The 13,667-nt window shown below is 51.2% G+C and overlaps 6 protein-coding genes across 6 annotated transcripts; 4 read left to right on the plus strand and 2 right to left on the minus strand.

The window, feature by feature from the left end:
* Nucleotides 1-1,348: 1,348 nt before the first annotated feature.
* On the plus strand, nt 1,349-2,041 carry PtrM4_072740 (cutinase precursor; the record flags this gene model as incomplete). Its single annotated transcript, XM_066105999.1, has 3 exons — nt 1,349-1,431; nt 1,494-1,703; nt 1,762-2,041. The coding sequence occupies 3 exons, from the start codon at nt 1,349-1,351 to the stop codon at nt 2,039-2,041; spliced, it is 573 nt and encodes a 190-aa protein (XP_065964626.1).
* A 729-nt stretch (nt 2,042-2,770) lies between these two features.
* On the minus strand, nt 2,771-3,660 carry PtrM4_072750 (uncharacterized protein; the record flags this gene model as incomplete). The annotated part of the gene is made up of 2 exons (XM_001941427.2): nt 2,771-3,512; nt 3,629-3,660. The coding sequence occupies 2 exons, from the start codon at nt 3,658-3,660 to the stop codon at nt 2,771-2,773; spliced, it is 774 nt and encodes a 257-aa protein (XP_001941462.2).
* Nucleotides 3,661-4,367: 707 nt separating this feature from the next.
* Nucleotides 4,368-5,937, minus strand: PtrM4_072760 (uncharacterized protein; the record flags this gene model as incomplete). The annotated part of the gene is made up of 4 exons (XM_066106000.1): nt 4,368-5,191; nt 5,258-5,555; nt 5,606-5,814; nt 5,868-5,937. 4 exons carry the CDS (start codon nt 5,935-5,937, stop codon nt 4,368-4,370), a joined length of 1,401 nt encoding a protein of 466 aa, XP_065964627.1.
* A 1,074-nt stretch (nt 5,938-7,011) lies between these two features.
* PtrM4_072770 (Cast multi-domain protein) lies at nt 7,012-8,111 on the plus strand (the record flags this gene model as incomplete). The annotated part of the gene is made up of 2 exons (XM_066106001.1): nt 7,012-7,102; nt 7,153-8,111. 2 exons carry the CDS (start codon nt 7,012-7,014, stop codon nt 8,109-8,111), a joined length of 1,050 nt encoding a protein of 349 aa, XP_065964628.1.
* A 1,591-nt stretch (nt 8,112-9,702) lies between these two features.
* On the plus strand, nt 9,703-11,145 carry PtrM4_072780 (uncharacterized protein; the record flags this gene model as incomplete). The annotated part of the gene is made up of 1 exon (XM_066106002.1): nt 9,703-11,145. One exon carries the CDS (start codon nt 9,703-9,705, stop codon nt 11,143-11,145), a length of 1,443 nt encoding a protein of 480 aa, XP_065964629.1.
* A 916-nt stretch (nt 11,146-12,061) lies between these two features.
* Nucleotides 12,062-13,569, plus strand: PtrM4_072790 (UhpC, Sugar phosphate permease; the record flags this gene model as incomplete). Its single annotated transcript, XM_001941423.1, has 2 exons — nt 12,062-12,115; nt 12,169-13,569. The coding sequence occupies 2 exons, from the start codon at nt 12,062-12,064 to the stop codon at nt 13,567-13,569; spliced, it is 1,455 nt and encodes a 484-aa protein (XP_001941458.1).
* Nucleotides 13,570-13,667: the final 98 nt, after the last annotated feature.

A 13,667-nucleotide genomic window follows, 5' to 3' on the forward strand; every position in this document is an offset into this window, starting at 1 on the left:
TCTATTGTGGGTGGCTGTATAGGCTGAAGTTTAAGGCGGGCAATTTGTGGTGTTCGTGCATTCGGTGGGGCCGTGCATTCGGTGGTGGAACACGTTAGTCATCCGGAAGCAGGTACGCCTCACAGCTCCGGTACCTGTGACAAGTGACTTCCTTCCGTCTTCTTTCGATCTAATGCTTTCGCTACCTGCAACATCTGCTTGGATCTCAACGTTGAATGGTGATGTTTTCCAATGCACAGAATATTGTTAATTTCACTAATTCAACCCCCAATTAGTCGTTGTCGTCCTCATCTCGCTTCGTTCACCGGCACCACATTTTGCGCATCCGGCCGAAAGGACGCTCACAGCCAGAATAAGAGATGTGCAACAAGGCAGAAGGAAGCAACCCCGATTCGATAGGAGCAGTGTCCCTGGAGCGATCATGAAGATACCAAGCGGACACTCCTTGCAGTACTTACTGCTTGCGGCAGGATCGTTCACACTACTCTGCCTTTGAGACAGGGCAGCAGCCGCGTCAACTGCCAAGTACGCCAGCGCGATGTGCTTCGGAAGAGAGCGGTTGCTGTCAGACCGCGTGGTTGGTGATGTCCAGGAGATCAGTCTGTGCGCTAGCATGGTGCGGAGCCTAACGAGGCGCTCATTATCCCTGGCGGCACTCGAACATTTGTGTTTTCTTTAATTCAGACCTAAGGCACGATGACGGTACAGAAATCTACTTGTCTGGTAGAACGACTTCCCAGGCTCCCCAGCTGTTTCGCCCTTCACAATGTATGGTGTTACGCATGATGTCGGCATTTCCAGTGAATCTAGACCAGTCTTTCCTGCCTGTGCGCTAGGAACATTACTACTATGGCTTTGTTGCAATGCGCCATAGGCGCAATACATCGCGCACTACGCAGGTAGTTGAATGTAGGGGTTTTCTATCATGATCTACCGAAGTTTACATGCCGGCAGCGGAGAACCAATACTATTCGAAATCTTATTTCCGGTTAATCATCTTCCGTTCCGAGGCTGCTCATTGGAGAGCATTTATCGCTACGCCTTGTCCTGTAGATTGAAGATGATATATATTCACCCAGTCTCCCATTGTATGAAAGGCATCCTCGGATCTCACACGCTCATTACTACCACATTTTCACCCTACCTAATCTACCGTTGTCAGAGATCTTAAAGATGAAGTTCGCCTCTCTTGTCGCTTTCGCCGCCCTCGCAGCGGCATCCCCCATTTCTCCAGCTGCTCTTTCTCCCAAGATTGAGGTCAATGTCGCAGACATCGAGGTTGGGGTCGAGGTTGGGGTCGAGGTTGAGCTCCAGACCCGTCAGCTTGGCTTGTTCGAATCAACCAGCAATGACCTTCTGGACGGAAAAGCAACAGCCTGTCCAAAAGTCATCTTCATCTTCGCTCGTGCGAGTGGAGAAGTCGGAAACATGGTACGTTGTGCTCCACTCCAATCTTCACTCCCAACTTAGCTAATACGAAACCAGGGCCTCAGCACCGGTCCCGCTGTCGCCACTACCCTGCGGTCCAAATACGGCGAGGAGAACGTCTGGGTCCAGGGAGTCGGTGGCCCATATACGGCTTATTTATTCGCGACTTCTCTACCAGACGGTACAACCCAAGAATCTATCAATGAAGCCATTGGCCTCTTCCAGCTAGCCAACAAGAAGTGCCCCGGCACGCCCATCGTCGCGGGCGGATACAGGTACCTACAACCCTTTTTGCTCCCTGCATCTTTCATTTCGGGACTAACGTCGTCACAGTCAAGGTACCGCCGTCGTCGCTGGCGCAGTCTCTAGGCTCCCCCGCACCATCCGTAACCAGATCAAGGGCATTGTGCTCTTCGGGTACACGCTAAACCTGCAGAACGGTGGTGCTATCTACAGATATCCTAGTGAAAACTTAAAGGTTTTCTGTGGTGCGTTGGACCTTGTGTGTCAGGGCTATCTTATAGAGTCCGTTGGGCATTTCTTCTATTACCCCGACTCTCTAGGTCCCGCACCAGAGTTTTTGGAGAGCAAGATTGATAGGTACTATACTTAGTGTTGGGTGGGATGACCTTGGTTAGATATTGGAGCAGCAAATATCAAGGATAATACGTAATCATGGGAGCTTTTTGTGAACAGTGAATGAAATGGCTTGTGTAATGCTTCTTCTTCTTCTTCTTCTTCTTCTTTTCCTTGACCATTCCGCCTCAGCCTCAACCTTCTCCTTGGCTTCTTCCTCAGTCAATTCCTCCTTGACCACTTCTCTTCCATCATCCAGCTGGCTTGCCCAAGTGCAACACTTGTCAAACCTCTGTTCGATACCCTCAGTGGGTTTTCCCTTTGTGCCCGCAGTGGGTCTTCCGCAGGGTTGTGTCTGTACCCTTTGTGGGTCTGCCCTCATTTGTACCCAAGCGGGTTTGATTGCGTTGCCTTCAATCAAAGGCAGTGTTGTTTCCTCCTTGTTGTTTATCCAAATCCCCCCTTCTAGAACTTGCATGAGGCGAAAATTTCCACTTCGGCAAGTTTGCTTGATCGGCACGAAGGCTGTCTTGGTGCCTAGTCTTGTTCGCATCGTCACCCTGACAAGGTGGATTGCCTTGAGGTACGGGAGTGCGCTGGTGTGAAGGACCAGGTTGGGTGCGACGACCTAGCTTCTTGGGCATGGGATCGTCGAATTCAGGGAATTCTAGGTACGCCCAAGCTTGGAACCAGTCCGCTAGGTGCTCCTGGAGGAAATTTCCTGTATTCTTCGCGTCCTTTCCGTTAGGGGTTGACAACAAGTACGTTATTTGCTGCAACCCTCATGAAGGTACATCGGTTTGCAAAGGCCGAGTTGGTCATTCTTCCCGGCTCCATACTTCCAGGGGTAAACACAATCCTCACCCCAGCCACCACCAAATCCGAGTGGATGATAGCGCGCAGCGGTGGGATCGAATTCCATCTCGAGAAGACGCTGCAACGAGTTTCTCATCACGGCGAAACGTTGCCTCTTCGTCAGAGGGGCGTTGGAACTTCCCTGTGAATTGGTCGATGCGGCAGCCCGCCCGAGAGGTGTATTGACGACGAGCGGAGCATACCTAGTCATCTCAGGCTTCGGAGCATGGGGTAGGCTCGGGTATTTAGGGTTCTTTCCCTGTCCGACCTTGGGAGTGTCGTCTTTTTCGGTCGTAACACTAGACAGTGTCGGAGAAGAAGGATTCTCTGCCTTGAAATTGGCCGACCGCTTCGCATCTGCCTTTGCCCTGATCCGTTGGCAACGCTGTAACTCATCGTTCGCGGCCTCCATCTCCGCTTTGGCTCGTGCCATTAGGGCCTCCAATTCTTCCACGGTTTTTTCTATTGGCCCACTCGGGTCCTCATCACTATGTGCACTATGCTGTGTGGGCGTACGACCGCGCCGACGTGGGGAGCTGTCAATGCGGTATTCATCCGACTGCGCGGAATGATCTCGCCGGTGATGTTCGTGTCCACGTCGTCGGTTGTCGTTAGACGGGCTGTAACCACGTCGGTTGTGGTCGGGCGGGCTTCTGGAAAGACTGTTAGCTATGGGCATATATAAAGGCGTTTATGAGAAGGCTTATGTTGCGATCCATGGGATGTGGGCGGCCTTGTGGGCTGGTCATTTCGACCGGAAGGTGGGTACCCAGGATGACCAGGTGGATTGCCGTACGCCATGGTCGCAATCTCGAGCTTTGTTAGTACAGAGACACAGCAAATCAACAAATGGGGAACATACCGGGATAGAGATTGATTGTGATGTGGTGTGGAGGAGAGAAAGCAAAAGGTGCGATCCGAAAACGTTTGTGTGCGGGCAACTATGCTAGCGTGAAAGCGCTCTAGGCAACAGTGACGAGAAGACGATGTGACGGGACGGTGAAGGTGAGTATTTACTCAATGGAACTCTTCGCACCGCTCAAAACAAGGATAAGCTGTAGGAGATAGGCAGTATTTCTGTATAGCTTGTCGTAATCATACATCCTATGCTACGTTACACACATTACACATGTTGGGATGTATAGATCTGTAGCCCAGAATATACTCGCAACGTGCGAATAAAACGTAAGCGTGGCGGCTACAATGCCGTGGCATATATAGAAAGTAGAAATGCAGATACAGACAAGGCAGCTACAGAGCAAGAGAGAGCAATGATAACAGCGGCGATGACACATTGAATACGACAAGAGCGGCGACCGGTACACTGAAGCTGGCCATCTACGTCCTGTAAACTTATCAGAACATCAAACAATTCAAACTCTCTGTTGTTACTCATCAAACAGGTGGTACACCTTCGATGATATTTTGCTGTAAAATACAGAAATCCATCCTCTCAGAGATGCATCTCATCCAAATCACAGATCAAACATAGGCTGGCCTGGATCTTATTATCCACCACCCCTCCCAGGTCCTCTCCTAAACTCGTCGGAAGTTTCCTTCATCCGAGCTTTCTCGAGCTCCTGCAACAACTTTGTTGCCTTGTCCAGTTGTTTCCTCGCATCCTCCAACTGATTGTTCGCAACCACTACTGGTGGTGTCTCCTCTGCATCCTCATCCTGTTTGATAAACACGTCCTTGGGAGCTTGGTCCTCATCGGCCAACCCCATGTTCCACCTCAAGTTCTCAGAGGACCTAGCCGGTTCATATGCCCTTCCTTGGAATCCTCCCGATTGGGGATCGCTGCCGAAGCTGATACGCGGTGTTGTATCGAACTTTCCAGGACCTGAATTGTACCCTTGCATGGATTTGTGAGTGTTGTCACTATAATGGCCCACAGGGTATCCACCATCATGGTTTGCGACATATCCACTATTGTACGTTGCAAGACGTCTGCCCTCGTGGGTTGCAGAACGTCCGCCATAGCGGCCTGCCAGGGATCTGTCACACTGTAACCCGACGTTGGATGGCCGATCGGGGCTCGTGTCGTAAGCGTAGGAACCGGTGGGCGCACCACCGCGATCGTAGCCGTATGGAGGCTCAGGTACGTTAGCACCACGACGGTACCCACGGTCGAAGGACTGGTCAGAATCCATCTCATAACGACGGCGAGGCATAGGTGCCTTACTACCGAAATGATCATATTGATTATCATAGGGATCAGGATAGCGCAGATGAGTGCTACGACCGGCTCTTAGCTCTCGGGCCTCGTTCTGGTATCTGCCGCGTTCGGCCCGGAGGTAGGCGACTTCGCTCTTCAGATCCGACACCTGATCTTTTAGACGTTTATGTTCTCGCGCATTCGGCTCGTCGTCTTCGTCGTCGTGTCGACGCTTGCTACTCTTGGGGGGGTTCGGCCGAGGTTCCGGCTTAGGCTTTTCAGAAGTGACCTTCCAGCGATCCGGTATGTACCTCAGGGTGACACCAGCAGGTACCACAATCTCATCGGTGTCCTTTTGGGCATGAGGAAAAGAGGTGAATCTGTGGTCGGTCTGCGCCAAGACTGTTTGCTCTTCTCGAGTCGGTCTGATTTGCACCCCTACCGGGAGATAGGGAGTGTCCTTTCTGTCGGCAACCGATATGTACATCTGGATCGTCTTCTTCCAAAAATTGGCAGTGGCATAGATCCATGGACATTCCTATCATGTGGAGTTAGTACTGTCTCTTTGATGGGAATCTCATGACTTACCCTATCGGGATGGCCGTGTTCTGCGGCACCACCACACCATCCACAGTTGCATCGTTTGGGATGATTCTTCCGCGAAGCTCCACAACGGAAGCAGTGTTCTTTTGCATTCGCTGTCCTCACGTGTCGGTTCATGGAGAACCGGACATGATCGTCCACATTTATACAGACCCGCGGGGGAATGTATCTTTTCGGCTCAAATCTGAGCAGATCTAGCTGCAACTTAGCCTTCTACGTTCAGACCAAATATCTCAGAATCACTTACTCTCGCCTATTTTAGGCATGCGCTCGTAGGCGCTGCTGTCGAGTCCGGGAACCTGATTAACACGAGCCATTCTGCCGCGATTTTAGGTCACGGGGCGTGGGAGCTTGTGTTGAGTAGAGCGAAAGAGTGAGATCAGCCAAGCGAGAAGTGACAGCCCTTGAGCAAACACGCTAGTGCATTAGCTTGTGCACATGGCTCTCTGACTACCAGGGACGTGCAAGGTTGATTGTGCGTGCAGTGGAGCTTTATTGGACGAAGCATTTACACTGACGGATGCAATTCACGCAATGGGCAATAAGCCTTTCCCATAGGAGCCAGCAAGGAGATATGTAAGCCTCGCCTGTCCATCACCTTGAGCATCGCCACATATTAGAAGGTAGTCCATCGTCTGAAGCATTGAGGTCTTGGACAATCTCTTCCAATGTCTTAGTCCTTGACGATCACCGTTGTGTGACTACCTTGGTACTTAGACGAACATAGGGAGGTATCTCTTGACATAAAACATATATTACAGTTGTACCAACATGCTAGAAAGAGGCCCATGATGGTGCAACTGTTTTGTTCATCGGGCCCACCGTATCTGGTCTCTCTGAAGGCAGTGACCCAGGCTAAGAGGAAGACGGGCGCCCTGGAGAATGGAGAACCCAGAAATTCCATTCAATCGGGTAAATAAATGCTGCGCGAACAGCAGGACAAAGTCCGCATTGCTCAGCTTGATGCTGAAGTAGCACATATTGAGGCCGATGCTGCTTCTCCGTAGGCCAAGGCGGCGCAGATGGGAGCCGAGTACGCAGCCATACGTGCTAATATGGAACGAAGAGACCTAGAAGCTTCCACGGGTATCCATTTGCAGAGGTGACGCTAGTCTGGAAGGAGCCAAACCGTAGCGCGAGACATCTGTTGCCTGGAATGGCAGGAGCGTGCTGCTCCTCACCCACTCCACCACCCAGCCAATACAACGCAGTTCAAGATAGCGAGGCTCATCGATGCTCTGTGTTATGCCGAACACTTCAAATTGAACCCTTCCTCATCTTAGGATGACGATGAAATCGATGAAGCACATCGCGATGCAAGATCTAAATACGACCTCGCGCGACTCCAAGAACAAGAATTTGAGGACCCCAATGGAATTTGGCAGACTGCGATGGAGAGTGCGCACACTCTCCGCTATGATATGGCGAAGACAGCGGCAATATGTACAAGTGTGCAAGAGGCGACAACACGCAAGCTGTCGGGTGAGCATCACCATGCAGTTTATCGAGATTACCGACTAACACACCCTCAGGGCTGGCAGATGAACAGATTCGCGCGGCGAAAGCGGGATATGCGGATTGCGGGACTACCATCGCTGGACTTCGCGATCGCATCAGACAACTCCACGATGATGTTGAAGAGTGGGAAACCAAGCACACGGAATGTTCGGAGCAAGAGAAAACACTGGATCAAGTTCAGAAGCGGCTCGAAGGACTCCAACAGGAGAGCAATGCTCAGAAGGGAACACTCCAGAGGGAAATTGATGCCCACAGGAGAACCCGAGAAGAACTAGATGAGCGCAACACCCAGACGGAGAAGTTGCAGAAGCTTATCGATGCCCACATGGGAACTATACAACGACTCCAGGAGGAGGCTGTCGCCTACAAGAGCGATATACAGCGCCTCAAAGCGCCGGCTCAGCAAGACGCCGCCTCTATGACACAATCTCAGAGACCGGTTGAACCCGAAAACTCGCCGCTGGAAGAACTTCGAAAGGTCGAAAAAGATATTTCGCATCTATGCACTCATATCAAACTGATCGTCGACGATCTCTCACGCACCGATCCTGATTTAAATGCAAAGTACGAACGCATGTTGAAATTGATAGCGACCAGGACGCATCATGATATCCGAAGATCCATCGGCGATCCGAATCAAAACGCATCGCTGACAGACCTCGTTCGAGAGGCGCTGATCAGCCATGATGTCCTCTACATTACCTGTGGAGAAATAGAGCAGGCGCTTCGGCGAATGGCTGTCAACGTTGAAGAATGGACGAAAGCTGTGGATGAGATCGCGGAAGACGGCAGGGAATGGGAGCAGGACTGCCTGGCAGTTATGGAGAATGCAAAGGGTGAAAATGCGACTGCGGTTGCGCGCCATTCCGACTTGATCAAGAAGCTTGACGCGAAAGACAAAGTCATTGTCCGGCTCCGGGCTATGTTGGAAAGCATTCTGGACGAAGATGTGGCAGGGGCATCTGATATATGATTTGTGAGGCTTGCTAAAAGCATTGATTACCAAATAGTTAGGCCAATACAAATGTGCATTTGATGTTTTGTGCCAAGCTTGATAGAACGTGTTCTCACTTTTCACCGTTGAACCGTCCCAATTAGGCTAGCCCCATAACGAAGGTGCTTGCCTCATCTACACGCACTTGCCCTCGATTGCTTCCACACCATCTACACCGTTCTGCTACTCCAAGCCATGACGAAGAGCAGCACCACGTCGGCGCAACCGCTGCATGACAGCGCCAGGTGAGTAACGTCAGTGATTGGTGCAACCGTAGCATTCTAACCATGCCACAGCGATTCTGACGAGCGCCCAAGTAGCCGTGCTGCAATGCCACCGCTACCAAAACCCGCCTCAAAGGCCGTCACAAAAAGGAAATCCGGGCATAACCTGTCGAAATTTGTTGTCAACAACGAGAACTCAGTCATGAGCAGACTTGTCAACAATCAAATCAATCAATCATGAAGCTCGAGATTGGTTTGATTGACAATTTTTTGGCGTCGTGATTGATTTGATTGATTTGATAGCCCCCCAAAAACTGATTGATTGACGATTGATTGACTGATTGATGGTGTATGAGTTATTACCTAATTGGGTTAGACTATTGCCCGATTTGGAGTTTTGAGTGGATTAACCCGGGCAATGTCGACACCAATATTGAGACCAATGTTGAGACCAATGTTGACACCATCAATCATGTCAATCAATCAATCAATCACGACTCTGCAGATTGGTTTGATTGACAATTTTTTGGAGTCGTGATTGATTTGATTGATTTGAGGTTTTTTTGGGCGTCCGAGTGATTGATTGATGGATTGATTGATTGTTGACAAGTCTGGTCATGAGTGAGTATCGCCCGGGGCAAACACCCTTTGATGACAGAGGACCGTTTCCCCAACACGTGGTGAATGTTCTGAAGAAGAGATCCGCACCAAAACGAACTCCGGCTGTATCAAGGTAAGCTCGGCGACATGATCTCACTCTTCCAGTCACTGACTTGAATAGCAGCGTGCCTAGAATTCGACAACAAACACAAGACCTTTTGCTGTCGAATCTCTCGTCACAAGATACTGTTAGAGCGCAGTTAGAGGCACGGTCGCCTCTTGATGACACCGCATCGGTACAGCACACAGACTCTATCATGTCTGATCCAGTGGTTTCGACTAGAGGAAATACACCCAATCGGGTACAACGAGCTCCAACTTCTGATCAGGTCGTCCCGGATGAAGTAGAGACGACCAATCGGGTACAGCAAGCTCTAGATTTGGAACCGCTCGTCGATATGGCTACCGGTAGCCCCTAAGACCAGGCCACCCAGTTGGGAGAATACGTACTCGTATCAAATCAGGAGTCTGAACCCGCTGCAATCCCGACTGGGCACCATTACAGCTTGTATGACGAGCCTACACCCACAGTCGAAGCTATTGCAGAAGCCAAGAGGGGTAAAGCTCGTGCGATAACACCGGCCACTGAGCGTCACTCGTCGCGAGCGGCGAGCCGCCAAGCAAGTCAGTGGCCAGACATCGAGCATGCCGAAATACATGTCAACACCGGGCCGATAGACGCGAATATGCTCGTGGCACTTGATGCGAAGAAAATCTCAGAGGACGGTCTGACGGTGCTAGCTGCACACGCATGGCAAACAGCGAAGGAGTACCACTGGCCCATCACTAAACGCATGAATGAGACGAAATGGCTGATGATCGGCTTGCCTTTTCTTTTAAGCATACCCAAGGAGCTCACCGATGAGCTCTTTGGCGGAAACTTGGCTTCTGCTCTCCTGCAGCATCGCAACGATTACGTTCAGGGGCTTTTCGCCGACGGCAGCACCTGGACAGACAACCACAACACGCGGTTACCTTGCATATACATACGTATGTTGTACGATTCGAAAACAGGTCGGTCTCTTGCGCCGAATGAACTGTTTGCAGTGTTGTACCGGCTTCGTCTGTATGCAAAGGAGCACCTCACAGATGAAGAGATTGATCTTGTCGTAGCCGTGGACGAGCAGCCTGCTTTTGTCCAAGGCAAGCATCGGCACGTCGAGGAGGGAGGGAGACACTTCTTCGGCGGCAAGTTCGCGGATGAACATTCCAACAACCGCGCTCGTCAGTTACTATCGTTTTGTGACTCGTGCCAAGAATGGCTCGATCTCGTCCCACCCATGGACCGAAGCAATCCAATTGGGTTTCCATTCGCCTATGTAGGTTACGCCATGACCTTTTCCAAGAGGATAGTCCAACACAATAGTGAGAACACCAGCGGCTCAAGGTGGTTCATGAACCTTTTTCTGTCAGCTTGCAGTGTAGTTCTGAACGATGGTCACACCCGCTGGGGTTTCTCTTCGCACGTCATTGGCTACTGCAAGAGCGAGGAAGAGGTAGCTGCCGCCGAGGCATTAATGACTGCACTCACTGGCGCATGGTATGAAACAGGCACCGGCTTTGGTATGCACCCGTCTGGAGAGAACGTCTTCAGCGCCGAAGTCCGCACAATGTCATACCGCGAGGGGCAGGAGGTATGGAAGGTATGCCAAAGGTTCCGCGATGAACATACGCCCTATCTGAAGAACGAATCGTTGGAGATTCAGAGGATCGAGGCATACCCCGAAAGATGCAAGCAGCGCCGTGCAGCATTGCGAGCGGAGCGGCCGGACCTGCTTGAAGAGGCGCGCATCATCAAAGAACGTGTGACAGCCGAGAAGAACCGTATTCGTCGGGAGATATCCGGGCATATGACTAGAATTTACGAAGCATACAGCAAGGCACAAGCGGCAGACCCAGATTCAAATGAGCTGGTAGTTCTTCGGAAGAGGCACATGGATTTACATGAGAAAGTGAGGAATCTTGGACCAGTGACCGACATCCCAGCCACTGGTCGGCAGAGTGAACCGCAATGTGGCTCAGATATTGAGTCTATCTTTCCTGGTACAGACCCGGTAGTTCCCAGCATACATCCTATGGGGGAGGCTGTAGCAGGCTCGAGTAGGGGCAATCCCCAGGGAGATAGGTGAACACGATTGTGAAGAAGACTTGGTGGGATTAGTCGCAGCTGCTCCCAATACTAGTTTTTTCTTTTCAATGACATCCTCGTTTGTTTATTCCCGTATGTGACAATAGCTCTCAATACAAAATAAATAGCCCTATTTGCTAGAATTAATCTCTGAAATGAGGCCTCTCGCTGGTATCTTGCCTCTGAAAACGCCATGTGTCACCGGCCGTCGTGCTGCAACCATGTAGTGTAACTTTCCTCGGACTGCTACTCCCACCTTAATTTTCCAGAACAACACCGGACGATGCAACTTTTGAAGTTGATGCGATGACGGCTTGGTAATGGTCTCGAAACATGAGTGAATAATCTGAGTTCAGAAACATACTTGCTGTAGCCTAACAGGAGAAAAAACCGTGTGAGTTCAACAATATGCCGGCTAGTGATAGCGGATGAGATTTTGAGTAATTGCATGCAGATAAGTCGCGTCCCCTGACTCGCATCTCCAAGCATCCATCCACATCCATCATATCGATTACCAACTTCATCGTGACAACCTCCCCCACTACAGACCCAGATATGGTTTCCTAGAATAGCATTAGCCAGCGAAATGCGGAGAAGACGATGCGCATTTGCTCGGGAAGCCCGCTCCAGGGAAACTGCGGGGTTGCGTCTGATCATGCGATTTCCCTTTTACGTGTAACGGACTACCGTAGACAAGCGGCAGTAGTTTGCCCGACGTGCAAATCCCTGCCATCTTGCGCTACCCCAAAACAGGTCAGGTCAGCAAGAGCAATGCAGCTACGTCCAAGTAAGCCGCCCAAGCTTTTTCTTGGGAACCCCCCCCCCTCCCCCCCCAAGACCGTACCGGCGTGTTGATCAATTGCTTCGCCTTGCTTCGCCTTGCTGTGTTCTTCTCTCCTCCTACCCAAGCTGGAAAGATGGCGCAACAGCGTGGTGTTGACATGGGCGAGAAGGACCTGGAGAAATACACGGTAAGCACTCGGATCGTCGTTAGACTACACGCAATCTAAACACACAACTGCAGGAGAGCCAGCACGTCAACGCTGTAGAAGATGAAATCGACTCCCCTGCCGTCCGCGCTCTCATCTGGAAGCAAGACCTCCGCATCATTCCCCTCGCTGCAGGAATCTACCTCCTCTGCTTCCTCGACCGCTCAAACATTGGCAATGCCAAGACGCTCAACGCCAATGCGGGTGAATCGCTGCTCCAACAGACGCACATGACGAATTACCAGTACATCATTGCGCTCATGGTGTTTCTTATTGCATACGCCATATTCGAGGTGCCCAGTAACTACTTCCTCAAGAAATTGAAGCCGAGTCGTTGGATTGCGTTCCTCATGTTGGGATGGGGTGCGTGTACCATGGGTCTTGGCGGTGCGCAGAACTACGCTACAGTTACCGCTGTGAGGTTTCTGCTCGGCATGTTTGAAGCGGGGCTGTTTCCTGGTCTGGTTTACTACCTTACGTTTTGGTACCGCGCTCGTGAAAGGAGTATGCGTGTTGCCATCATCTTGGCGAGTGCAACACTAGCGGGTGCATTTGGAGGCGCCATCGCATACGGCGTCGGGCACATGAAGGACGTCCACGGTCTCGCAGCTTGGCGTTGGCTGTTCATTCTCGAGGGGATTCCGTCCTGTGTCTCGTCAGTCGCAGTGTGGTTTTTCCTGCCCGACTATCCAGAAGAGGCATCTTGGTTGTCGACTCCGGAGCGCGAACTGGCTGTGGCACGGCTCGAGAAGGAGGGATCAAAAGCCGATGACCCATCGCTAAACTGGAAGACGGCCAAGGCGACGATTCTCGATGCGCGCTTGTGGGTGCATTATATCATCTACTTTGGCATCTCAGCGCCATTCAGTTCTCTTTCTCTCTTTACTCCGACCATCACTGCGGGACTGGGATACGAAAACCTCCAAGCACAGCTCATGACGGTTCCTCCATATGCTGTTGCGTACGTCGTTTCCATCGTTACTGCTTGGTCTTCAGACTATTTCAATGCCCGCGCATTGCATTCTGCAGTTTTGTCTACCGTGGGCGCCATCGGCTTCCTCGCATCTGCGCTTCTTCCCGCAGAGTCATACCATGCGCGATACGGATGTCTGATTGTTGCCGCTAGCGGAGCATTCTCCTGCATTCCCCCGCTGCTGGGTTGGCTGAGTAGCAACATGCACAGCACTTCTGCTGCGGGCCTCGCCATTGCACTCAATGTCTCTTGGGGCGCTCCAGGCCAGATCTTGGGAGTGTGGATCTACAAGGCGAACGAGAAGAAGGACGGTTACCCAACGGGCCATTGGACAAACTTTGCCATGCTCATCATGGTTGCTGTGGGCTGTGTAGGCTTACGGTTCTATTATCAGTGGCGGAATAAGAGGATGCAGAGACTGGGTGGAGATGCAACGGGCATGGCTAGGGAGTTTAGCTATTGAGATCTGTGTATATGTACGATGCTGTTCTACCGATAGAATCAGGATGGTTATGTTCCAGGAGGGATGGACTGTGCGATTGTGTGATTCTGATTGGTATA

Source organism: Pyrenophora tritici-repentis, chromosome 2, assembly GCF_003171515.1.
Source record: "Pyrenophora tritici-repentis strain M4 chromosome 2, whole genome shotgun sequence".
NCBI classification, from domain to species: domain Eukaryota; kingdom Fungi; phylum Ascomycota; class Dothideomycetes; order Pleosporales; family Pleosporaceae; genus Pyrenophora; species Pyrenophora tritici-repentis.